We start from the raw sequence: 25977 nt of genomic DNA, 5'->3' as shown, positions 1-25977 counted from the left end.
GGACTGTTGCATAAACTGGACACAAAGAACTCACAGAGAGAGGACTGCTGAACTTGCCTAAAGGTGAGATGGTGTTTCGGGGTTTCTGCTTCATAAAAGAATTCGCGAGACATTCTGCAGTACACAGGAGATAGTGACTGAACTGTCTTTGAAATTTCCTGCTTCATGGAAATGTCTCTGGATACTATGGGCCTATAGGCTGAAGATGGATGCCCCAACGGTACAAAAGAACTTTGGGTGACTGTCCAGACAGCGAGATGTCTCTGTCATTTCTAAAGCTTTGGACTTTTTGTTTGCTTAGGTAATATTATATCCTTCTGGAGTCTTTGATGGAGTTGAAGAATCGTTAGTTATAGTTTTCCTTAGTTATGATAAAGGGTAAAGTAGATATAAATATTGTAACTGTAATTCTTGCTTGATAACTGTTTTGTTATATGTAATTTTACTATGTTAAAGCCTTTCTTTTTTGTTTAAACAGAAAAGGGGGAAATGATGGAGGAGAGTCATCTGTTTTTTGTTGATTTCATTGGTTAATAAAGAAACTGCCTTGGTCCTTTTGATAGGACAGCAGCTTAGATAGGCGGAGTAGACAGAACAGAATTCTGGGAGAAAGAAAGACGAGTCAGTCAGTCGCCATGATTCTCCTCTCCGAAGCAGACGCAGGTTAAGAATCTCCCTGGTAAGCCACCAGCTTGTGGTGCTACACAGGTTATTAGAAATGGGTTAATCAATATGTAAGAGCTAGCCAATAAGAGGTTATAGCCAATGGGCCAGGCAGTGTTTAAAATACAGTTTCCGTGTAATTATTTCAGGTAAAGCTAGCCGTGCAGGCAACCAGGCGCCAGAGGCCTTTCAGCCAAGCTTGACCATTGTCTCCCACATATGGAGGGCCTAGTTCGGTCCCATGGAGGAGCCACAGCGATCAGTCTAGAGTTCATAAGCTTCCACAAGCTTGGTTCAGCTGTCTCTGTAGATTTTTCCATCATGATCTTGACCTCCCTTGCTCATATATAGTCTCTCCTCCCTCTCTTTGATTGGATTCCTGGAGCTCAGTCTGGTGCTTGGCTGTGGATCTCTGCATCTGGTTCTGTCAGTTGTTAGATGAAGGCTCCATGATGACAGTTGGGGTACTCACCAATATGAGTACAGGGGAAGGCCAGTTCAGTCACCCTTTCCACTATTGCTAGTAGTCTTAGCTGGGTCATTATTGTGGATTCTTGGGGATTTCCCTAGCATCATGTTTCTCCCTAACTCCATAGTGGCTCTCTCTATCAATATCTCTCTTTCATTGCTCTCCCACTCTGTCCCTCTCCCCCCTTGACCATCCCATTCCCTCATATTCTCATTCCCACCCCCTCTGCTTTCCTACCTCCCTCACCACCAGTTTACCCAGGAGATCTCATCTAATTCCCCATCCCAGGATGATCCATATATTGCTCTTAGGGTCTTCCTTGTTACCTAGCCTCTCTGGAGCAGCTTGGTATTGACATAAAAACAGACATGTGGACCAATGGAACTGAATCAAAAACCCTGATATTAATCCACACACCTAGGACCACCTGATTTTTGACAAAGAACCCAAATTGGTACAATGTAAAAGGAAAAGCATCTTTAACAAATGGTGCTGGCATAACTGGATGTCAACATGTAAAAGATTGCAAATAGAGCCATATCTTTTGCCATGCACAAACTCAAGTTCAAATGGATCAAGGCCGTCAGCATAAAACCAGTTACACTGAACCTGATAGAAGAGAAAGTGGAAAGTAGCCTTGAACATATGACTATAGGACACCACTTCCTAAATATAACACCAGTCACACAGACACTGAGAGCAACAATCAATAAATGGGACCTCCTGAAACTGAAAAGCTTCTGTAAAGCAAAGGACACGGTCAACAAGACAAAATGGTAGCCTACAGAATGGGAAAAGATCTTCACCAGTGCCACCAGACAGAGGAATGATCTCCAAAAGATATAAAGAACTCAAGAAACTAAACATCAAAAAACAAAATAATCCAATTTAAAAATGAGGTACAGATCTAAATAAAATTTTCAACAGAAGAATCTCAGATGGCTGAAAGACATTTAAGGAAATGATCAACATCCTTAGCCATCAGGGAAATATAAATTAAAACGACTCTGAGATATCATCTTAATACCTGTCAGAATGACTAAGGTCAAAAATACTGAGGACAGCTTATGTTGGAGAGGATGTGGAGTCAGGGGAACTCTCCTTCATTGCTGGTGGGATTGCAAACTTGTACAGCCACTTTGGATATCAATAAGGCGATTTCTCAGAAAATGGGGAATCAATCTACCTCAAGACCCAGTGATACCCAAAGGAAGCACTCTCATACCACAGGACACTTGCTCAACAATGTTCATAGCAGCATTATTTGTAATAGCCATAACCTGGAAACAACCTAAATGCCCCTCAACTGAAGAACAGATAAAAATAATGTGGTACATTTACACAATGGAGTACTACTCAGCTAAAAAGAACAATGACATCAAGAAATTTGCAGACATATAGATAGAACTAGAAAAAAATATCCTGAGTGAGGTAACCTGGACCCATAAAGACAAACACGGTATATACTCACTCAAAGTGGATATTAGACATAAAGCTAAGAATATACTGTTTCAAATAGGAACAGTTCTATGATTTGTTCACCACTGAATTCTGAGTCTAGACTTATAATTTGTCTGTGATAAGTATTAGAATAGACTAATTACAACCCTTGTATTCATGAAAGTTTCCATGGTAGTGATGAAGCTGAAGAAAATCTGGATCATCTAGCAAGTTAAAAAAATCACAGAAAAAAGATAACAGGAAAGTATAAGCAAAAAGCTTCCTTCACATGGTGGATTTTTATTTTCTTAGTGTCTGAGAAAGCAGTTGAAATATGGCCACAGATGGGAAATCAACAGTTAACAGTAAAACTCCAGACAACTCTAAATAGGAGTGATTCTGGCAAGTTCACCAAATGAAGTTTGGAGTCAACATGCTATACAAAATGGGATTTGTTGAACATGGGTGTTATTTTTCAGAAACAACCCTAAAAAGGGGATAATATTAAATTCTATATCTAGAAAGTAGCAAAATAAAAACAATACAAGCTTAGAAATTTTGCTGGTAAGACTTTCAAATGCTCTTAATGCACTTTTAGAACAAAAGACTAAAACCTACAGAATGTTACAATACTGTTATGACTAAGAAGTGATGATCCAGCTCAGCATGATATTGAGTATGGACAAGGTTGGCCCACAGGAAACCAAACATAGGAGAATGTCTAGATGTTTCCTGTCTTCTCAGATATTCCTCATATAGCATAGTCTTCAGACATTTCAACATCATTAGGGTGCACGGCTCCAAGCCAGCTCTGAAATAGAGCGCACACGGGATGACTGCTACAGGATCCACACAGGTGAGTAGACATTACTCTGGACCCTTCAGGGCCGGGGTATTTGTAGATAAGATGGACATTAAACAGTGTGTTTTGAGAAAATCAGATTGCCCTTCACATGTGTGCTGGCCTCATCTAGTCAGCTTAGGGCCTGAAGAGAACAGAAGGCAACTTCTCAGATTTGAAGGGAATACATCTCTGGAGCACAACATCCATCGTCATTGGTCTTTAGCCTGCCACCTAGCTAGACTATGTTGTCTTTGAAGTCTTTACAATCACATTGGCTTATTCCTTTAGATAGCCTTTTAAATGGTCCATATAAAGGAAGGTAGATGTCCCTACTTTATTATAAATAATATAATATATACTTGTGAATATTGTATATCGCCATCCATTCATTCAAACACTTATTATACATGTGATATGTACTATATATGTACTAAGCTAATTATTGAGCACAAAATCATGAACAGAACAAATGGAATGGCATTCATAGTTCTTAATCTTTGGCAGGGGTTCGAGACAGGGTTTTTCTGTATAGCTTTGGTGCCTATCCTGAAACTAGTTCTCATAGACCTGGCTGACCTGGAACTCACAGAGATCTGCTGGCCTCTGCCTCCCAAGTGCTGGGGTTAAAAGCATGCACCACCACTGCGCAGCTACATAGTTCTTAAATTTTTGGTAAGGAGAACAAATAATCAAGAAAATAATAATCATGGGTATTATGGTGGAAATAAATGGAGTGTTAAGAGAAAGAAGTATATCCCTTATGCTAAGATAGAGACAAAAAAGAAAATAAGGTTAAATGAAGGAATAACATTTCTGAAAATTTATCAATGAAAGCTATGGGTATAAAAAACACAGGAGCATCTACAATCAATAGAAAAGCCATGTGACTACATCTCAATGATGACTGATAGGAAGGACCAAGAGTTAAGGCATATAGACAGAGGCCAGGACATGACAGGCTTTATGATGAATTCATTTGGGGAATCAGTAGAGTCCTCTTGAACTTGGAAACAAGATTAACTTCTAAGGAAGCGAAGCAAGGAAAGATCAAAGAATAATAAGCAATAATCACTATTTGTGGCTAGAGTGTTTGGGAAATATACAGTTCCAGAGTGGATAAAGAGTAGACAAAGAGAATGGTCAGCATCTGATCATAACTCACACTGAAGCATCATCAATAACACAGAAGCCCGCCTGAAGCAGTCATCTGTTAACAAGACTAAGGAGTTCCCTAAAGCTTATAAACCTCTCCAGCTACCACTGGAGGTGAACAGAAGGCCAGAAAAGGAACAAGATAAAGAAGGGGCATTACTAAGTTGAATTCTCAATTATATTCCCCCCAGTGATTCAGCTAGGGCAGTTATGTTTACATTTGTTTTGTATTCTACGCTTCCATTCTTGAGAAATTCAAAATATTGAAAACTAAGTTGGAAGGCAATTCTTAAATATGCGCATCAGCAGTTATGTGTATATGCTATGCACATTATGTGGATCATACATGAATACCCAGGGAGCAGAATACAAGAAGCCGAGAAGCATTAGAAGCTGTTATCAAAAACCTCCCTACCAAAAAAAAGCCCAGGACCAGATGGTTTCAATGCAGAAGTCTACCAGAACTTCCAAGAAGAGCTAATACCTATACTCCTTAATGAATTTCACAAAATAGAAACAGAAGAGTCATTGCCAAACTCCTTTTATGAAGCTACAGTTACCCTGATACCAAAAGGGTATCACACAAAAACTCAACCAAGAAAGAGAATTACAGGCCAATCTCACTCATGAACATCGACTCAAAAATTCTCAATAGAATACCGAATCCAAGAACACATTAAAAAAATATATCCATTATAATCAAGTAGGCTTCATCCCAGAGAGGCAGGGCTGGTTCGACATAAGCAAATCTATCAATGTAATTCATCATATAAATAAACTGAAAGAAAAAAACCATATGATCATTTCATTAGACACTGAAAAAGCCTTTGACAAAATTCAACACCCTTTTATGATAAAGGTCTTGGAGAGATTAGGGATACAAGGTTAATACCTAAATATAACAAAAGCAATATACAGCAAGCCGACAGCTAACATCAAATTAAATGGAGAGAAACTCAAAGCCATTCCACTAAAATCAGGAACAAGACAAGGCTATCCACTCTCTCCATACCTCTTCAATATAGTGCTTGAAGTTCTAGCAATAGCAATAAGACAACATAAGGAGATCAAGGGGATTCGAATTGGAAAGGAAGAAGTTAAACTTTCGTTATTTGCAGATGATATGATAGTGTACATAAGCGACCCCAAAAACTCTACCAAAGAACTCCTACAGCTGATAAACACCTTTAGTAATGTGGCAGGATACAAGATCAACTCCAAAAAATCGTATCTCTACTATACACAAAGGATAGAGAAGCAGAGAGGAAAATCAGAGAAACTTCACCTTTCCACAAATATCAGAAAGTATCTTGGGGTAACTCTAACCAAGGAAGTGAAAGATCTATTTGACAAGAACTTTAAGGTTTTGAAGAAAGAAATTGAGGAGGATACCAGAAAATGGAAGGATCTCCCTTGCTCTTGGATTGAGAGGATCAACATAGTAAAAATGGCAATTCTACCAAGGGCAATGTATAGATTCAATGCAATACCCATCAAAATCCCAACAAAATTCTTCACAGACCTTGAGAGAACAATAATCAACTTTATATGGAAAAAAAACAATCCTATACAATAAAAGTACTTCCGGAGGCATTACCATCCCTGACTTCAAACTCTATTGCAGAGCTACAGTAATGAAAACAGCTTGGTATTGGCACAAAAACAGAGATTTTGACCAATGGAATCAAATCGAAGACCCTTATTTTAACCCACAAACCTATGAACACCTGATTTTTGACAAAGGAACTAAAAGGATACAATGGAAGAAAGAAAGCATCTTTAACAAATGGTGCTGGCATAAGTGGATTTCAACTTGTAGAAGCATGAAAATAGATCCATATCTATCACCATGCACAAAACTCAAGTCCAAATGGATCAAAGACCTCAATATAAATCTGACCACACTGAACCTGATAGAAGAAAAAGGTCGAAGTAGTCTGCAACACATGGGCACAGGAAACCAATTCCTACGTATAACCCCAGTATGACAGACAATAAGAGCAACAATGAATAAATGGGACCTCCTGAAACTGAGAAGCTTCTGTAATGCAAAGGACACTGTCGTTAAGACAAAAAGGCACCCTACTGAATGGGAGAAGATCTTCACCAACCCCGCATCAGACAAAGGTCTGATCTCCAAAATACATAAAAAAAAAAACTCAAGAAACTAGACATTAAAACTCTAATTAACCCAATTTTTTAAAAAATGGGGTACTGAACTGAACAGAGAATTCTCAACAGAAAAAGTTCAAATGGCCAAAAGACACTTAATGTCATGCTCAACCTCCTTAGCGATCAGGGAAATGCAAATCGAAACAACTCTGAGATACCATCTTACACCTGTCAGAATGGCTTAAATCAAAAACACCAATGATAGCCTATGCTGGAGAGGTTGTGGAGTAAGAAGAACACTCATGGTGGGAATGCAAACTTGTGCAACCACTTTGGAAATCAGTGTGGTGGTTTCTCAGGAAACTGGGAGTCAAGCTACCTCAGAATCCAGCAATTCCACTCTTGGAAATATACCCAGGAGATGCCCAATCATACTACAAAAGCATTGTTCACCTATGTTCATAGCAGCACTATTTGTAATAGCCAGAACCTGGAAACAACCTAGATGCCCCTCAATAGAAAAATGGATAAAGAAGGTGTGGCACATATATAACTTTAGAGTTCTACTCAGTGGTAAAAAACAATGACATCTTGAATTTTGCATGCAAATGGATGGAAATAAAAAACACTTTACTGAGTGAGATAACCCAGACACAAAAAGATGAATATGGTATGTACTCACTCATAAGTGGATTCTAGCCATAAACAAAGGACATTGAGCCTATAGTTCGTGATCCTAGAGAAGCTAAATAAGAAGGTGAACCCAAAGGAAAACATATAGTTCCTGGGTATTGGAAGTTGACAAGATCACCAGGCAAAAGTTGGGAGCAGGAGGGTGGGGATGGATTAGGGAGAAGGGGAGATGGGGAGAGAAAAGGGAGAATGGGAGGATTGGGGAGAGCTTGGGGGAATGGGATAATTGAGATGAGGAAGCATGGATAAGGGAGCAGGGAAGAAGTTATCCTAACCAAGGGAGCCATTTTAGGGTTGGCTAGAGTCTTGGCTCTAGAGGGGTTCCCAGGTGTCCAAGGGGATTTCCCCAACTAGGTCTGTGGCAGCAGAGGAGAGGGTGCCTGAACTGGCTTTCTCCCATAGACACACTGATGAATATCTTACATATCACCATAGATCCTTCATCTGGTGAGGGATGGAGATAGAGACAGAGACCCACACTGGAGCACTGGACTGAGCTCCCAAAGCCCAGATGAAGAGCAGAAGGAGGGAGAACATGGGCAAGAAAGTCAGGACCGTGAGGGGTACATCCACCCACAGAGACAGTGGGACTGATCTAATGGGAGCTCACCACGGCTGGACTGGGTCTGAACAAGCATGTGATCAAACCGGACTCTCTGAATGTGGCTGACAATGAGGGTGGACTGAGAAGCCAATGATAATGGCACTGGATTTTGATTCTACTGCATGTACTGGCTTTTTGGGAGCCTAGTCTGTTTGGATGCATACCTTCCTAGACCTGGATGGAGGGGGGCCTTGGACTTCCCACAAGGCAGGGTACCCTGACTTCTCTTAGGACTGGAGAGTGAGGGGGAGGGGAAGTGGGGGGAGTGGGAGGGAAAAGGGAAGATGAGAGGAGGTGGAAATGTTAAATAAATAAATTTTAAAAAATAAAAATAAAAATGTAATGATTAATAAGAAATATAGGTTAATAGATAATCATCTATAATAGTCAAGTTTGTAGTCATGTTAGCTAGGTTTTCTAAATGAACAGAGATGTATTTCAGATGATTAGATATTCTTCAGATCTTTCAAAGACTACAGAATATGGCATTTAAAATGTTTTAAGAACTTAGGACTCTTCATGACAGTGAGACACATCTGCTCCTGGAAGCACCAATCTACTTCAAGAGAATGATAGGCATCGAAGAGGCTCCTCATGGAGTTTGTTAGCCATTTGGGCAAGAAACAGCTCTTGCCTGGACTGCTTTCCTAGACTGGACTTTCAGGACCCACAGAATATTGACTCCTGAAGCTGCCTAAAGAAGGTGAGACAGTCCTTTGCAATTCCTGCTTCATGAAAGAGTCTGCCAGACATTCTGCAGGACACAGAAGAAAGTGACTGACAAACTGCCAATATAGGTGGAACTGTCTTTGAAATTTCCTGCTTCATGGAAAAATCTACTGGATACTATGGGCCAGAAGGCTGAAGATGGGTGCCCACAATATTACAGAAGAACTTTGGATGACTGTCCAGGAAAAGATATCCCTGTCAATTCTGGAGTTTTGGAAGTTGTTTACAATGCACTTCCCATTTATTTAGGTAATATTATATCCTTCTGGAGTCTTTGATGGAGCTTGAAGAAAAGTTATAGTTTTCCTTAGTTATGATAAAAGATAAAGTAGATATAAATATTGTAACTATAATTCTTGCTTGATACCTGTTTTGTTATATGTAACTTGCTGTGTTAAAGTTAAAACAGAAAAGGGAGGTCATGTAAGATGTGAATATGTTTTACTGCCACTGGTTAATAAAGAAGCTGTTTTCGGCCAATGGTTTAACAAAGTAAAGCCAGACTGAAAGATATATATATGAAGAGTCCTAAGTTCTTAAAACATTTTAAATACCATATTCTGTAGTCTTTGAAAGATCTGAAGAATATCTAATCATCTGAAATACATCTCTGTTCATTTAGAAAACCTAGCTAACATGACTACAAACTTGACTATTATAGATGATATATATATTGAGAGTAGACAGAGTCAAGGGGAAGCCATGTAGCTGCCCACAGTAGACAGATGCCTCCGCTGGAGCCCACTGGAACCTTGCCTGTAAACCACAGCCAAGTGCCGATACACAGATTAATAGATATGGGTTAATTTAATATATGAGTTAGCCAGAAATATGCTTAAGCTATTGGCCAAACAGTATTGCAATTAATACAGATTTCTGTGTGATTATTTCAGAAGTCTGGTGGCCGGGAAACAAACAAGCAGCCTCCCTCAACATATGAAAAAGTAGGCAATTTCAGACCACATGGTAACTTTTTATAACAAAAGTCATTATGCCCATCTTTTGCTAACAATGAAAGAGGACTTTATGTGGTGACTACAAAGCTTTCCCCGAAAGACCCCCGGTGTGGGGAGACTCTCACTCAAGGGGATAACACGGACCGCCCCCCCCCCCCAGTAACTCACAAGAGACCGTCCTTGCTGCAATCACACGAGGTTTATTGACAGGTACTGGTGCACTGGGGCCTAAACTCATAACCCACGCAGGGGAGGAGTTCTACCCCCAGTAGCTGGGAGAAGGGATATTTAAGGGAAGAAACCACAACCCAGTAACCCAAGTCATTGAAAATTCCGAAAATACCAGTGATAATCACAAGGGGGTAATTCCTGGTTTCTCAAGATTATTCTCAAGATTACAATCTAACTTTACCTTCAGCTAGTTCTCGAAACAGAGTCACTGAACCGGCTAATCCTAGATTTTTGGCTCTTCTCTTCCTGCTAGAGGGGTCTGGATTTATCTGGGTCTTTGATCCCCTGAATGGCCGCACTGTTCCTACCATACTTTTTCCCTTCCATTTCTCACATGTACCAACTTCTTCCTTCTTTAGAACCTCTGCTCTGGCTATTTCTTTTGCTTTTTCTCTCAGATAAGTTAAATGACCAATGCCTCATCGTCTATGATTCTTGACTTAAACATCTTTTCAGCAAGACCTTGCATAACTTTCCTATTGAAAATGACTAGACCAGTCCCTCTACCTACATTGTTGCCCTTGATTTAGTTACTTTTCCATAGGATGAATCACCAATACACTGCATATTTCACTTTCATTTATTGGTTACTATGTCTTCCTCTGGACTATAAACTTCAAGAAGGCAGGAATATTGGTGTGTCTTTTTCATTAGTATGACCTTAACATTTAAAATAGTATCTAATGCCAAACAAATACTTGTTGGATAAATAGACTGATGTAGTTCCCAGTTTGGAATTCTGTGTCTATAAACAATCAAAGGTCAATTCTAAATGAGTTCTGAATCCTCTCCCTGATAGAATGGATCTTCCAGGAAGTTCCTCTAACAAAGTGTTGGGGACCAGCCTCGACAAAAATACCTCTCACCAGAGTAGAGGCGTGGGGATTTAGAAATATAGTAAAGAGTATGAAGACGTGAATTAAAATAATAAAACAGAGAAACATATAGGATAGTATCAGGAGGGAGTTCCAGTGAGTACTGAAAATTCGCCCACGTTTAATTTCCAACTGCTTAAAATACCCTTGACCCCAAAAAGTAGGAGTAAGACAAAAGGCTGCATTAACATGATCCAGGGAAATGAACACACTAATTGAAAGCCCAGGCTACATTCACAGTTAAACATTCTGTTGCTAGGACAAAATAAGTCCTGCTTATACCCTAGACCAAAACATTCTGTAGGCAAACCACTCCCTGGGTGGAATCCAAAGTTATCTCCATAAAGGGAACTAGAACTTAGTTGGATCCTTAGACTTTTGTTTGAGGTAAGAACAGATCTACTTCTCTGCTCTTGGAGCTCAAGGGCAAGGTCGGGCAATTAGCCACCTGTCACCTGTTGACAATAACCTTGAGAGAGCAGAATTGCTCAACAACTAGGTGGGACCTTTGTTTTGAGGAAGACACACCTTGAAGGAACTAGAGTTCTAACTCTCTGACCTTTGGTCAACGTGGAAATAGGTTCACATTTTTGGGCCTCCACACAAAGGTGAAATTTTAAATAGTTAATGTATTTCTAATTACTGGCATTTTCTTTTGATGCTGTCAACAATAAGATATAAAAATTATTATTTAATAACTAAAAAATATTCAATTATTCTGATTTTAAAACAATGTGTAGTTTGAATTTAAAATGATCACCAAAGCAATCTAGAATGTCTTGACAACAAATTCTATTTATTATTTACTTTCCATTTCTCCTAGTTAAACACATCACATGTTCTTTGGTATAGTATTCTAAAACAAAATACGAACTTAAGAATCTAATATGTGTGTATTTTTGTGTGGGTTTATGCACAGTAACAAATAAGTCTATTTTAAAACAGCATACTAACCTAACCCATATCAGTAATGAGCATATCTTTTAATTTTTCCCAACAATTATGATGGAGTTATTCTGATGTACTTTTATTTTCTAGTCTCTTGTGTGAACAAAGAAAAACATGGAAGAAATACTGAAAAGGGACTTCAGGTGGTCACTCCATATGGTCAAGCACTGTACACCCCCAAGAATACCACATATGTCATACAAGGACTGTGTTACAAAGAGTTACCAACAGTCATATCATAAGGTCAAGCACTGTGCATCTCTGGAATGCCTACACTATGCCTCCCCAGAAGTGAAATACACATCACCTATAAGTCATAATAATATCAATATGCCAATATTCTGCTCCCTTGCCTTGGAGCTATGCATATTCTGGATCTGTTCAAAATTACTCAGCCTAGATGAAAACAAAAACCAGTGAATATTACTCTAGAAAGGAAAAATCAACAAGTAAATCTTCAAAAAATACCAAAACAAGTAATAATGTACAATAGAGTATTGATTTATTTGCATTAAAGTAATATCCTCAACACCTTCACCAGTCACTACAAGATGGAGGCAGTTTTAAAGACAATTGTCCTAAAAAGTCATAGGTCTCCATCCCCGAGTCCATGTTTAGTTGCTGTGTGTGTTTTTCTTGAACATGGACACGCAGTTGAATACTATAGTGATCTTGTAGCACCCTCAAGTGGATTAAACTGACTAAATGTCCTTTCTAGAAGAGAAGGGTTCTGACATAGGAAAAGGAGGTTAGAATCCTTTACAAACAGGGATTATTGGAATAAATGAAGACGTACCAATCTTTATCATGTGGCTTATAGTTGGAACTACTCGCTAATAACAGAAACAAGTGTTTGGAGATTGAAGATTATAGATAGATAGATGATAGATAGATAGATGATAGATAGATAGATAGATAGATAGATAGATAGATAGATAGATAGATAGATTCGTATATACTATATAAAATGAAGAACTGCCTCACGTGATGCACAACTATGGCAGATTAAAGGAACTGAGAAATCTGCAATATAGCATATGTAAGCTTTAGACCCAGTGAAGTTAGTCTGTGTCCACAGGACTGAAATTGAGCAGTCAATGATTCAAATTCTTTTTTTCTTTTTTATGGTTTTTATTGAGCTATATTTTTTTCTACAACCCCCTCCCTTCCTCCTTTCTTCCCCTCTACCTTCTCCTTTGACCCCCATGCTCCCAATTCACTCAGGAGATCTTGTCTTTTTCTACTTCCCATGTAGATTAGATACATGTATGTCTCTTTTTTTTTTTTTTTTTTTTTTTTTTTTTTTTTTTTTTTTTTTTTTTTGGTTTTTCGAGACAGGGTTTCTCTGTAGCTTTGGAGCCTGTCCTGGAACTAGCTCTGTAGACCAGGCTGGTCTCGAACTCACAGAGATCCGACTGCCTCTGCCTCCTGAGTGCTGGGATTAAAGGCGTACATGTATGTCTCTTTTAAGGTCCTCTTTGCTGTCTAGTTTCTCCGGGGTTGTGGCCTATAGGCTGATTTTTCTTTTCTTTATGTCTATAAGCCATTTATGAGTGAGTACATATCGTATATGTCTTTCTGGATCTGTGTTACCTCATTCAATATGGGTTTTTCTAGATCCATCTATTTGTCTGCCATCTACCTCAAGACCCAGCAATACCACTGTTGGGTATATACCCAAAGGATGCTCAATCATACCACAAGGACATGAGCTCAACTATGTTCATAGCAGCATTACTTGTAATAGCCAGAACCTAGAAACAACCTAGATGTCCCTCCACCAAAGAATGGATAAAGAAAATGTGGCACATTTACACAATGGAGTGCTACACAGCGGTACAAAATAATGACATCTTGAAATTTGTAGGCAAATGAACGATTCAGATTCTACTCAGACATCTATTCCTCTGAAGGGAGGAGAAGATGAAATTAGATGCCCCAGTTCAAACACTGAAGCAAGGAAAAGACACGGGCTCCTTTCTCCTTTGTCTAGTTTCCTTTTCAAGCCCCCAGTGGATCGCACAACACCATCACACTAGCCTACAGAGCAGTTTCACTGCCCTAAACAAATGCTCCACGGGCTGTCTATTCCCCTCCCCCTTCCCCAAAGTCCTGATAACCCAAGAATTCTTTGCTGTCTCCATGGTTTTTCCTTTCAGAGGTTATCATTAGTTGTGATAATTTAGTAAGTAACCTTTCCTAATTTGCTTCTTTTACTCATTAATATGTATTTAACTTTCCTCATTTCTTCTCATGGCTTGATGACGAATTTCTCCTTAATGCTGAATAATAAGTATCCTATTGTCTACTGATACCATAGTTTATCTGCTCACCTGTGGGAAGACATCTTAGTTTCTAATTTTTGATAAATATGATTAAAACTGTATAAGTTTTCAGCTACCAATAAGCTCAATGTAATCACTGGGTTTTGTGGCAATAATGTTTTGATTTGTACAAAAGCACTAGAACTTTCCTCAAGTGGCTGTACCATTTAGGAGTCACACCCACAAGCGGAGAATTCCATTGCTTCGTATTATCATGTTAGTATTGCTAATGTTCTGGAATCTGGTCTAATAAGTTCATAACGGTACCTCATTGTGATTTTAATTTGCATTTCCCTGATACCATATGATGTAGTACATGCTTCCATATGTGCATTTGTCTTCTGTATATCTTCCTGGTCGCAGACACACTGTTAATGTCTCGCTCATTTTTAAATTTTTATTGGCTTTTTCATCATTATTTTAAGAATTCTTTGCATATGTCTTTTGTTAGCATTTCCTGCAGGTTTATGAATTAGCTTTTCATTCTTTAAATGGAATCTTTTGTAAGTTAGAACATTTTAATTTTTAGATTTTCATATGTAATATCTGTGTTTATAGACTTGCACTGAATGTGTGCCTGGTGGTGATCCTGAAAGTCAGGAAAGGACATTATGTTCCCCTGGAAGTGATACAGATGATTGTGAGCCACCATGTCGGTGAGAGAACAGAATCTGGTGTTCTCTGCAAAAGCAACAAGAGCTCTCAACTGCTTGAGACATCCGTCCAGGCCCAAAGAAATTCATTCCAGTGAGGTCCATCTTGTCACTGTTTCTCCATGGATCATGCCTTTGGTGCGGTGTCTAAAACCAACATGAGCTGTGTTTTCTCCTGTGTTATTGTCTTGGGCTTCCACAATGTTGTGATCCACAATCCATTTGAATTTATTTGTAAAGTGTAAGTCTATACGTAGAATCCTTTCTTTAAAATTGTACATGAATGTTCTGTTACTGAAGCACAATTTGTTGAAAAGATCATCTTTATCAACTGATTTATCTTCATTGTCATATATCAGTTGATGTTGTTTATAGAATTGTATTTCTGGGCTCATTAGTCAGAGGCGTTGAACTGCCTATCTTATACCTATAAAAACTGTTTTGATTATTATACTTTTATAGTAAACCTGAAGTTCTCCAACTGACCTCATTTTTTTCTTGAAAAAAAAATCCTTTTTATTACTTCATCCAAAATAAGTGAATTGATGGCTTGTAACTAAAGAGTTATTTTTGTTTTGTCTTGAGATAAGGTCTCTCTGTGTGATACAGATTAGTCTTGAACCGGTATTCTAGGGTGTTTGTTAGAGGATAAGCATACGTGTAAGAAATGAAAATTTGAAATCACAATAAAAGTATTCCTAGAAACCAGACACTGAAAATGTTTGTGATACTCAGCAATTTCCTTCACCACTTGTGTCCCCTCCCCCGCTCCCCTGCCCTATAGTTCATTAAATTAGTCATATTTCTTAAAAGTTTCCTGGAGTTTTTTTTCTTTTTTAAAAAAATTGTAAGCCGGGTTCAGTGATAGCGCCCTTGGCTGCCGTCCTGAAAACCCTGGCGCTAATCCTCACTCCATATTTACCCCTTGTGGATCGGTCAAATATTCAGTGTTCTGTCTTTTTCAAAATAAGATATTTATTGCAGAAGAAATGAATTCAAAACACCTGTAGCTATAAAAGGCCTGGCCCTCCACGGTGGGTGCGGGTCTTAAGTGAAGAACGAATTAGTCTTTGCTGCCTGCTGTTGCAGTGTGAGGCCAGCATAAGCAGAGGCAGCAAGCCTCGGCCCTGCGCATGGAACTTTAACGCTAACCGGGCTTGAATTAGACAGTAAGGTACGTGGTGGACACACCTCCGGCTGCTACTCATGATAGGTCCCGGTCTTTCTTCGGCCCTTCGGTCTACCAGGCACCTTTCCTGGGAGCGCCGATTTGGCCCAGTTATGACACTGGGAGGGCAGCGGAACACCTGAACAGTCCTCCGGTGGAACACGCAGCGCCCTGTCCCGCCCTGTCCCCGCCCCCGTACTCCGCTCCGCCCTTTCCCCGCCCCCGCCCCCTACTCCGCCCCGCCTTGTCCCCGCCCCCGTTCCTTGTCCCGCCCCGCCCCCGTACTCCACTCCGCCCTTGCCCCGCCCCCGCCCCGCTCCCTACTCCGCCCCGCCTTGTCCCGCCCACCCTGTCCCCCCCCCCTTCCTTGCCCCGCTTTGGCCACGCCCCCCAGCTGACCTCGCTGAGGGAACCTCCCCCCCGCGGCTGCTTAGCCACTCGTCGCTCCCACTGCGCTCGGAGGCGCGGAGTGACTGACTAAACCGCAGACTCGAGCTCGAGCCCTGCGGACCGAGGGTCGTGACGTGTCGCACAAGCTTAAGGCAAGCGTTCCCACTAGGCACAGCTCAAACCCTACCCCGCCTTCTGCGCCAGACACGCTTCGCGTTTCCTACGGCTTTCCGTAGTCCCGCTGAGTCTCGCGAGAGCGTGGCAGCCCGCCGCAGAGAACGCTTCCGGGAGGTTACCGTGGCGCGGCCGAGTCTCTCGGCTTGCGGGAGCGCGGGCTCGGGAGCCGGATTCCGGCGGGCTGGCCATGGACCGCGACTTGCTGCGACAGTCGCTGGGCTGTCACGGCCCTGCACTGCTGTCGCTGCTGCGGAGCGAGCAGCAAGACAACCCGCACTTCCGGAGCCTCCTAGGCACGGTGGCCGAGCCCGCCCGCGGCGCGGCACCTCCTCAGGGAGCTGGCAGGTACGGGGACCGTGACCTGCACCGGGCCGTGTGCAGGGCCGGTGCAGAGCAGGAGTGTGTGGCCCAGCTCTGGCCCCTGGCAGAAAAGCCGGCTTGCTCCCTCTGAACCGCTGGCAAAGCTTTCAAAGCCTCCCCGCCCCCATTTCCCAGTGGCGACCGTGGGAGAATGGGCTTCAAACTTCTAGAGCTCAGTGGGTAAAGTCACTTGCCATCAGACCTCCTGACCTGAGTTCGATTCCCAGGACTCACGTGGCAAGAAAGGAGTCCCCAGAGTTGTCCTATGACCCCAGTTGCACAGTGGCATATAGATGCCACACATCTGTACTAAACAAATACTTATTGAAAAGCCAAAAGAGTAGAAATAAATAAAACTTCCTCCAGAGATACAGCCTGAATGGAACTCTGGGGAGGGTTGGGTGATGAAAGCCACTAGCTCGAGCTTGGATTGTAAAACAATTTTAATCCCCCGTCTTCCCCTTTAAGGAAAGAGAAGAGAGTTGACAACATAGAAATACAAAAATTCATCTCCAAAAAAGCAGACCTGCTTTTTGCACTGTCTTGGAAATCAGATGCGCCTACATCCTCTGAAGTTCATGACGACAATGACAGTAAGTTACTCTGGAGTGCTTTCAAGATAGTTTGGTTCTCGGCAGTATAGCGAAGGAGAGGGAAGGCGACATTATTGTGGTGATTTTGAATTTCTTTTCCCAGATCATTATGCGGTCATGCCACCATTAGAGCAGTTCATGGAGATCCCAGGCTTGGACCGGAGAGAGCTGTTTTTCCGAGATATTGAACGTGGTGATATAGTGATTGGAAGAATCAGCTCTATTCGAGAGTTCGGTTTTTTCATGGTGTTGATCTGTTTGGGAAGTGGCATCATGAGGGACATATCTCACTTAGAGATCACAGTAAGTTCCTTGGTGGTCATCCCGTTCAGAAATGAATGTACTTAGGCAGAGGCTGGCTGGTCTCTGTGAAACTCTGTCTCTAAAAAACAAGTACTAGTGTTTTGGGGTTTGTTTTGTTTTGTTTTTTGCTTTTGTTTTTTAGGGTTTGGGGGATTCTGGTTTTCTTAAAATCATAGAGGTCTATTAGTTGATAAGATGATGTCCATTGGAATCCTGGACATTTATCTTCTGGTTAAATGGATGCTTAATAGTTGGACATTAATGTGTACGTGTGAGTAATTTAGAAAAAGCTTCCTATGATATACTCACCATCAACATACAGCTTTCTTCCACTGTGACAAAGTAGTTTGCCTCCATTTAGAATACTTCCTTTAAAACCATTGCTAGTGCTGTGTTGCACTGTCTGAAAAGGAAGAACTACAAAACTTAAGGAGAATTCACATTTCATTTAGCAAATGGAAATAGCTTTGTTTTGTTGTCTTTTTTGACTCTTAAAACTAGAAAACAGTGCTCGCTTCGGCAGCATGTGTACTAAAATTGGAACGATACAGAGAAGATCAGCATAGCCCCTGCACAAGGATGACATGCAAACTCGTGAAGCGTTCCATATTTAAAAAAAAAAAAACTAGAAAAAAAAACTTTATTGTGTTTGGACACAAATTGTAACTACAGATGTTAAGTTTAACTGACATGTCTGCTAGTAAATGCATAAAAGCCGTCAAAATGAATGAAACTATGCCATCTGTGGCAAAATGAATGGAACTGAAAGACCCTATTTTTAGTGACATTAGATAGGGGAAAAGTATTCTAGAGCACAGTACTGTGACTGAAGTTTATAATGAGGAAGTTCGAAGATAAACAACAAATGCTGTATTTCTATTACACTAAAATAATAGGATAATTATACACTGCATATGTGCATTGAATTGCCACCCTGTAAATATTATATAATTTTACCCTGTAAACATGTATAATTATGCATTCATTAAAAAGAAAATAGTGTTAGACTTTAGTGTTGTTAATTTTCATGTGACGATTTACCCAGTCATAATGAAAAGCTGAGGTAAAAGGAGCTACTGTTGTGGTCTGAGTGAAATGTATGGTGTTTTCAAATACTTCTCTTTGCAGGCTCTTTGTCCCTTAAGAGATGTGCCTTCTCACAGTAACCATGGAGATCCTTTATCGTATTACCAAACTGGTGACATAATTCGAGGTGATCAGTTTCAACATCCTAATTAAAATTATCAAATTACTGTTGAAAATATAAGAAGATAACGTTTGAAAAGCTTAGTTTTGTTTTCACTTTTTTTATTATTTTTTTTTAAAAGCTGGAATCAAGGATATTGACAGATACCATGAAAAGCTTGCAGTATCTCTGTACAGCTCATCTCTTCCACCACACCTATCTGACATTAAACTAGGTGTGATTACTTCTGAAGAGCTACCTTTGTACTACAGGTATTTATCTTTTATGTACCCCTAACAAAGTATAACTATAATTTTTTTTTTATTGTTAAGTGGGGTTTTGTTTTTATAAACCCCATTATTGTAGGCTTGGTGTACAAAAATATTAGTATTTAAACCTCATTATAGTAATGTCTTTAGTAGAAGCAGGCTTTGCTAATTGTTATGCTCATGTGTTTGTGTTTCTCATTTTTTTCCCCTTAAGGAGGAGTGTTGAACTAAATAGTAATTCTTTGGAGTCCTATGAAAATATCATGCAGAGTTCTCTGGGATTTGTTAATCCAGGAGTAGTTGAATTCCTTCTAGAGAAACTAGGAATAGATGAATCTCATCCACCATCATTAATGAGAGGCCTACAAAGGTAAAAGTAGAACTGCATTCTCTTAAGTGGTAAGGGGAATGGATTAGCTCAGAAGCTGAATAGCTGCAGAACATATTTGCCGAAGATTGGCTAAAGTAAGCAATTGTGTCTGCTCCTGGTCTGGCCTAAGCAATGACAGGATGTGCCATAGACAAGTAGAGAAGGTCCAGAAGCTTGTGGATGTGCTTCAGAGCAGAACTAGGACCAGCAGCAGTCACCATGTCACTGTTGAGTCTGTATCAGAGAGAGAATGAACTGTACTTTTACAGTGTTTATTGACTCGCTTTTTCATTCATTCACAGCAAAAATTTCTCTGAAGATGATTTTGCTTTGGCTTTAAGAAAGAAGCAGTCAGCATCTTGGGCTTTAAAATGGTATGGAGGTTGTTTTGTCTAAAAGTGGCAGTTACCCAGTGTGAAAGTTCTGGTCGGGCATGCATTCTTTCATCACCATTAAAACTAGACTGTATTTACAAATGCATGAAAACTTTGAGCATTATTTGTATAGGTATTATATTGGTCTTAATATTGACGTCCTATCAGAGTTAAGTTTTACTCAGATTGTTTTCCAGGAAGAATTAGTGTCTTGATATCTAAGTTTCATAAATGTTTGCTATGAGAATCTATAAAAGCAGGGTGCTTTTTAAGTATACAAGAATAATTTGAAAACTAAGTATTTGTCCAATTTAAAGGCATTTTCTTTTAATAATCATCTATACTAACATTGTATTTATTAGATACTTTGTGAACTATTTGCAATGTTTTATAAATGTGTTTTCAGTGTGAAGATTGGGGTCGATTATTTTAAGGTTGGACGACATGTGGATGCTATGAACGAATACAATAAAGCTCTGGAAATAGACAAACAAAATGTGGAAGCTCTGGTAGCTCGTGGAGCATTGTAAGTTAATTTTGGATTTTAAGGAATATTTTTAAGAATATGAAAAATGTCTAAGTAGGTCACAAGATTAATTTTTTCTAATTTTGTTTAATGTCTCTAGATATGCAACAAAAGGAAGTTTGAACAAAGCAATAGAAGATTTTGAGCTAGCATTAGAAAACTGCCCAACTCACAGGAATGCAAGAAAATACCTCTGCCAGACTCTTGTAGAAAGGGGAGGGCAGTAAGTATGGGGTTTCATTCAGTAATAGTAAAAGTCCAACTTGCAACAAACTCCTGTAGTGCCGTGTAATTCAAAGTACTCTCTTTCAGTTTTGGGTGGGGCAGGTGGCCTTTTGGTCCCTTTTTCCTGCCTTTTTGAGGGTGAGTGGGAGTATGTGTGTGTGTCTGTCTGTCTGTCTCTCTGGAGATACTCATGGTTAATCGCTCTGAAGTATGTTTTTGTTACATACATAGAAATATAAATTAAAAATTATAAGAGAATAAGTGCTCTAGTCCAGAGTATATACCAAAAGATTTTGTTCTAATGAAGATTTAATTTCTAAATCTTTTTATTGTAATAGTATGTAATATTGTAGATATGAATTGAGCAGTTCTAGTAAATTGTGATTAAGACTCTGCTGTTATATTCAGCTTGTAGCTCTGCTCTGTCTGGTGAACCCCGCAAATTCAGATTAAATGTGGAGTTAGAAGTATTTGGCAGTGTTGCCACTCTGGTTGGTGGCCTGAACCTGGGAGAGTGGAGCCTAAAATTGAGGCAGACTAACGTCTCGTGCAAGAGCCAGCTTTATTCAGAGGATCAGACAGTTTATAATCTGAGAGTATTTTGAGAGATAGGCAGGGTTGTATGGGTTTAGGTTGTGTACAGTCACTAGGGCAACCCATGTGTGAAAACATTTTCAGTAACAAAAGAGGCAACAGGAAGTCTGAAGTAAACCCACTCCTATGAACTACTCCTGGGAAGGGCATGGAAGCACATGTACAATCCCTGGTACAGAGGAACAAGGTTACAGAAGTCCTGTCTTGTTTACTTGGAGTTTCCTCATAAGTTCTCAGAAATCTTGCACAACTTCATTCATGGCCATGTTCAAATAGACAGCATTCACCTTAATAACTAAAAGCCATGAAATGTTTTGATAAGACCATCTGCTGCTTTTCTTTTTGTAATACTGGGAATGGAATCCAGAGTATCTCAAACATGCCAGGCAAGCACTGTGACAGTGAGCTGCATCCCTAGCCCTCTGATTATTGAAGAACGTTTGATCTCGTCTATATCATATCTTCTGCCTGGCCATTCTTGCTTGGATGAGCATTCCTTCCAAGTGTTTGTAGAATGAGAATGCCCACAAATTCCAAATTAATGAGATTTCAGTTAGTGACTGGAAAAGATTTTTCATTGTCACCAAGTAAATAAGTAGTACCACTGAAATGAGGTCGTCTTACTCTTGGAGTGTGGGATCTTGTAGCTGAGCGAATGGCTACAGTAACTAGTTATCCAAACCACAAGTCTTGTCCCTCAGCTCTTTACATCCAGTCTATGACAAATAAGTAATCCCATTTCTTTTGCAGGGATAATTTTTTCCTTCCTACAGAAGTACTTTGTAAAGTCCTTTCAATGCCCTATATCCAAACTTCCTTTTTCTGTTTTGCCCTGGCTGACCTGGAACTTGCTATTTAGGTCATATCAGCCAGGGTAACTTTCTCCCACTTTGCCTCCCAAGCACTGGGATAACAGATGTATGTCACCACACCCACCCAAACATTCTAATATTTGGGTTTTTCACAGCATAGGCTTGTAAATTATATGATAATGATTGCAAATGATATCTACAATTGTGTGTGTGAATTCCCAAAGTTAATGGATTTCCAGTGACAACTTTTCCATAGAAAGGAAAACTTCATAACCACTTTAAAAAAAAACATATGTAAGTTGTCTTTTTACTAAGTAAGCACATGAGTAGGAAATTAAAAAATAATTTTCCTCTGAGTTCTGTCATAAGCCTCTTTTGTATGTACATGGATAAATTTTTACAAAATATTGTATCTTCCTAATAGGTTAGAAGAAGAAGAAAAGTTTTTAAATGCTGAAAGTTACTATAAGAAAGCTCTGGCTTTGGATGAGACTTTTAAAGACGCAGAGGATGCTTTGCAGAAACTTCATAAGTATATGCAGGTGATTCTTTATTTCCTCTTTGAAGTTTAATGATGCTTAAAATTAATGCAAAATGTCATATTCTTTTAGGAAAAACTAGGTTATCTAGATGAACTATTAGGAAAATGAATAGCTTTTCCTAACTAGGTTTGACATTGCATTGTAATACTTCTGCTTTTTTGTTTGTACTCAGGAGTAGAAATACCCTGTAAGAGAATGCTTATGGTTAAATTCAGTGTGTGCTTTTGATTGCTCCCGTTTGTGGAGAGCTTACTGGGTGGTTATAAGATTACGAGTATTGCTGGTTTAATTGAGCTAATTATGCAAACCTTTGTAGACATTTTTCACTTGATCTTTCCTGTAATACTGATGATGATGTTTTCTCATGCATTTTCTTCTGAATTGGACCATTGCTGCTGTGTCTGTGACATCTGGTGCTGCTCATCCCCATCCACAAACTGGAAAATGATTTCTTATGTAATCATGCATCCAACTGGCCTGTGCTATTTTTAAAATGGTTTGTATTTGAACATGGTGATTTTTCCCCTCAATTCACCTCTGTGGAATGTCCTTATTTGAATTTTATTTGTAAAATTTGTGTCCTGTTTACATTTTTCAATTTTCAAAAATAATTTTTCATCTTTTTTTTTATCTTCCCTGCATTCTGGGTCATTGGTGCTACTGCAATGGTTTCCCTGTTTTTCTTGGGATACCATCTGCAATATGGTCCTCAATACTGTTCTGGCCATTCAAATGATTAATGCCCAATGTTTGTCATTAATTTTTTATTTGGAAAAAATAACTTGTTTAATACTGGCTGTATGGTGATTTGTCTATACTAAATTGGGCTTTTGGTTGGGGGGTGGTCTTTTAAATACTGTTTTTTGTGTATCCTGCTACTTTTATTTTTAACGTGTGGTTTTTTCCGATATCTGGGTTCTAAAAGAAATCTTTGGAATTAAGAGAAAAACAAGCTGAAAAGGAAGAAAAGCAGAAAACAAAGAAAATAGAAACAAGTGCAGAAAAGTTGCGTAAGCTCTTAAAAGAGGAGAAAAGGTAAACTATAATATTCAGTATTTTAAACTTAAAGAAACTACTGAGTTGAAACCAAAGTGCCATATGGAGGTAAAGTAAGTAAAAAAAAAAAAAGTTTCTCAAGTGATAATTCTTAGCAAGCATATGTTCTACATGTCTGTCTGCGAAAGAAATTAAGCAGAGTCTAAGCTTAGAATTCTTTTTAAAAATTAGGATTAAAATGTAGAATAAATTACTGTTCCTGGGATATAGGCTTTTAGAAGAGGAGCTGTGGTTCCTAGACTGGTGGTTTGGTCTGTAGTTATTGTAAGTTGTGGAAAAATACTAGCATCTAGTGTGTAGAGGATAGTTAAATGTCCTGCAGTGCACAGGACAGTGTCTGCTCCTACCTTCAGTAAAGAATCGTTTGACACTAAAATGTCAATAGTGCTGAGGGAAACGTGGTGAAACTACTGGGAGCTAGATAGGAAACTCGGGTTGCTTCCTACATGTGCAGAAGGGCATAAGCCATGGAGAAAAGTCACTGCATCTTTCAGAAGCAGTGGGTTTGCCTGTAGTGACATTTGTCTCCATAGACAGTCTCAGAAGTCATGCTTCATGGTGAAACTTAATGCAGTAATTGAGATTATTGTGTCAGAGTGACAGCTTGTAGAACATCTTCAAGGGATACAGAATAAAGTCAGATCTTGAGGATATTTGGATAGCATTTTTGTACTTAACATGTCTCATGAGTTAACTGCTTTTTTTTTAAGGCTAAAGAAGAAAAGAAGAAAATCATCATCTTCCTCTTCAAGTGTTTCTTCTGCTGATGAATCCGTTTCTTCTTCCTCATCTTCTTCCTCTTCTAGTCACAAACGGCATAAGAAAAGTAAGAGGAATCGCTCAGAGTCTTCTCGCAGTTCAAAGAGGCACTGGTCTAAGACATCTTTGAGTCACATAGATCAGAATAGGAAAGATGACTGCTACCCAGTTCCAACTAATACTTCAGCATCTTTCCTTAATCAAAAACAAGAAGTGGAGAAACTGCTGGAAAAACAGGATAGGTTACAGTGTCCAAGCACACAGGTAAAAGAGAAAGAGCGATGCCTTCTCACATCTTCAGCTGAAGTGCCAGATGACTTGGGAGGTAGGTCTGAAGACACAAAAGATTTCTACAATAGCTATAAAACCCACGCAGGTAGTAGCAAAACTGAAAAGCCATATAAATCAGAAAAATATTTCTCCAATAGGAGAAATTCCTTGGATTCCTTCTGTAGGAATTCAGAGGACAAGATGAAAGCATCTAGTTACAGGAGATGTGAAAAGGACTCAGAGGGAAGAAAAGACCACTCTAGAAGGTGGGAGCCGGGGTCTGTGAAGTACTCTACTTCACCAGCAAGTTCAGACTACTCTTGGAAGTCACTTGAAAAACACAAAAAATACACTTACTCTGGATCACGTGACAGTAGACATGAGCCAAGATATCAGTTAAATACAAATCAGGGAGAACGTGCATATGAAAAGGAGGACGGCTATGGGGAGGGTGACAAAACTGAGGCTCCAGAAGAGACACTGAATAGCAGAGAGCAACCAGAAAACAGAGTTAAGAAAAATTTACCTCAGAATTTACTCAATATATTTAATCAGATAGCAGAATTTGAGAAAGAAAAAGGAAATAAGCCAAAAAAATAATTTGCTTAGAAAATTTTCACTGTTTTTAGAAGTTTGGGGATGCTCTAATCTAAAACGGTTCTGGATCTAAAATTGTAGCAAATTACAAGAAGTTTCTCAGTTTCAGTTATCAGCCCTTCGTCATAGTCAGTGATGCAGGAGTGTGGGTCTGTGCAGACGTAACTCATTCTGGCAGGTTAAGCTTTTCTCCTAAAGCTGTTTCTGAGCACTTTGTTTCTTCATGTTTGGGGTTTGTGAGAACCCTGTGCCTATCATATTTCGCTGTTGGAGAGAAATATGTTTACGTTGAAGAGTTGGATTGTTTTATCAAAAAGTACTTTATTCTCTTTTGTTAAAAAGCCCTTAGCTTCTGAGGGGAAATATTTTATGGCTAAATGTTTCAACGGTACTATTTTAAGTCATTTGTTTTAAGCATTAAAATTTTTGCACCATTTCATTTTTAAGTGATAAATTATTACTTGATTTACCTCTAATACCCGATGTAAATGGTTTGTGAAAATTGTTTTTTCCCAGCTTTAACAAAATACCTTAAGAATAAGACCATGAAAGTTGGTTAATCAGAGCCTGCTCTACTTATTTCTCCGTTATTATTTTTACTTAATGGCTATGTTCATAAGAAAAAATTTAACTTTACGTATTTACAAAATTCTTAGGGAATTATAGACAAGACAGATGAGAATAGGAAATAACTGCTAGTAAAAATAGCAGCA

General features: G+C 39.3%; 1 protein-coding gene and 1 non-coding gene across 2 annotated transcripts; both read left to right on the top strand.

The window, feature by feature from the left end:
• Positions 1–16423: 16423 nt before the first annotated feature.
• On the top strand, positions 16424–25824 carry Ttc14 (tetratricopeptide repeat domain 14). The gene is made up of 12 exons (XM_050138318.1): positions 16424–16773; positions 17257–17381; positions 17485–17684; positions 18813–18897; positions 19013–19142; positions 19354–19509; positions 19812–19883; positions 20290–20409; positions 20510–20632; positions 22465–22582; positions 23508–23617; positions 24349–25824. Exons 1-12 carry the CDS (start codon positions 16616–16618, stop codon positions 25265–25267), a joined length of 2316 nt encoding a protein of 771 aa, XP_049994275.1. The 5' UTR covers positions 16424–16615; the 3' UTR covers positions 25268–25824.
• On the top strand, positions 18192–18298 carry LOC126499345 (U6 spliceosomal RNA). The gene has a single exon (XR_007591072.1). It is a non-coding gene; the product is annotated as a U6 spliceosomal RNA (small nuclear RNA).
• Positions 25825–25977: the final 153 nt, after the last annotated feature.

This window comes from Alexandromys fortis, unplaced genomic scaffold (genome assembly GCF_014885135.2).
Source record: "Alexandromys fortis isolate MF-2015 unplaced genomic scaffold, M_Fortis_MF-2015_v1.1 scaffold_15, whole genome shotgun sequence".
NCBI classification, from domain to species: Eukaryota; Metazoa; Chordata; class Mammalia; order Rodentia; family Cricetidae; genus Alexandromys; species Alexandromys fortis.
The sequence above is the reverse complement of the archived record's forward strand: the minus strand, read 5'-3'. Positions and strand labels throughout refer to the sequence as shown.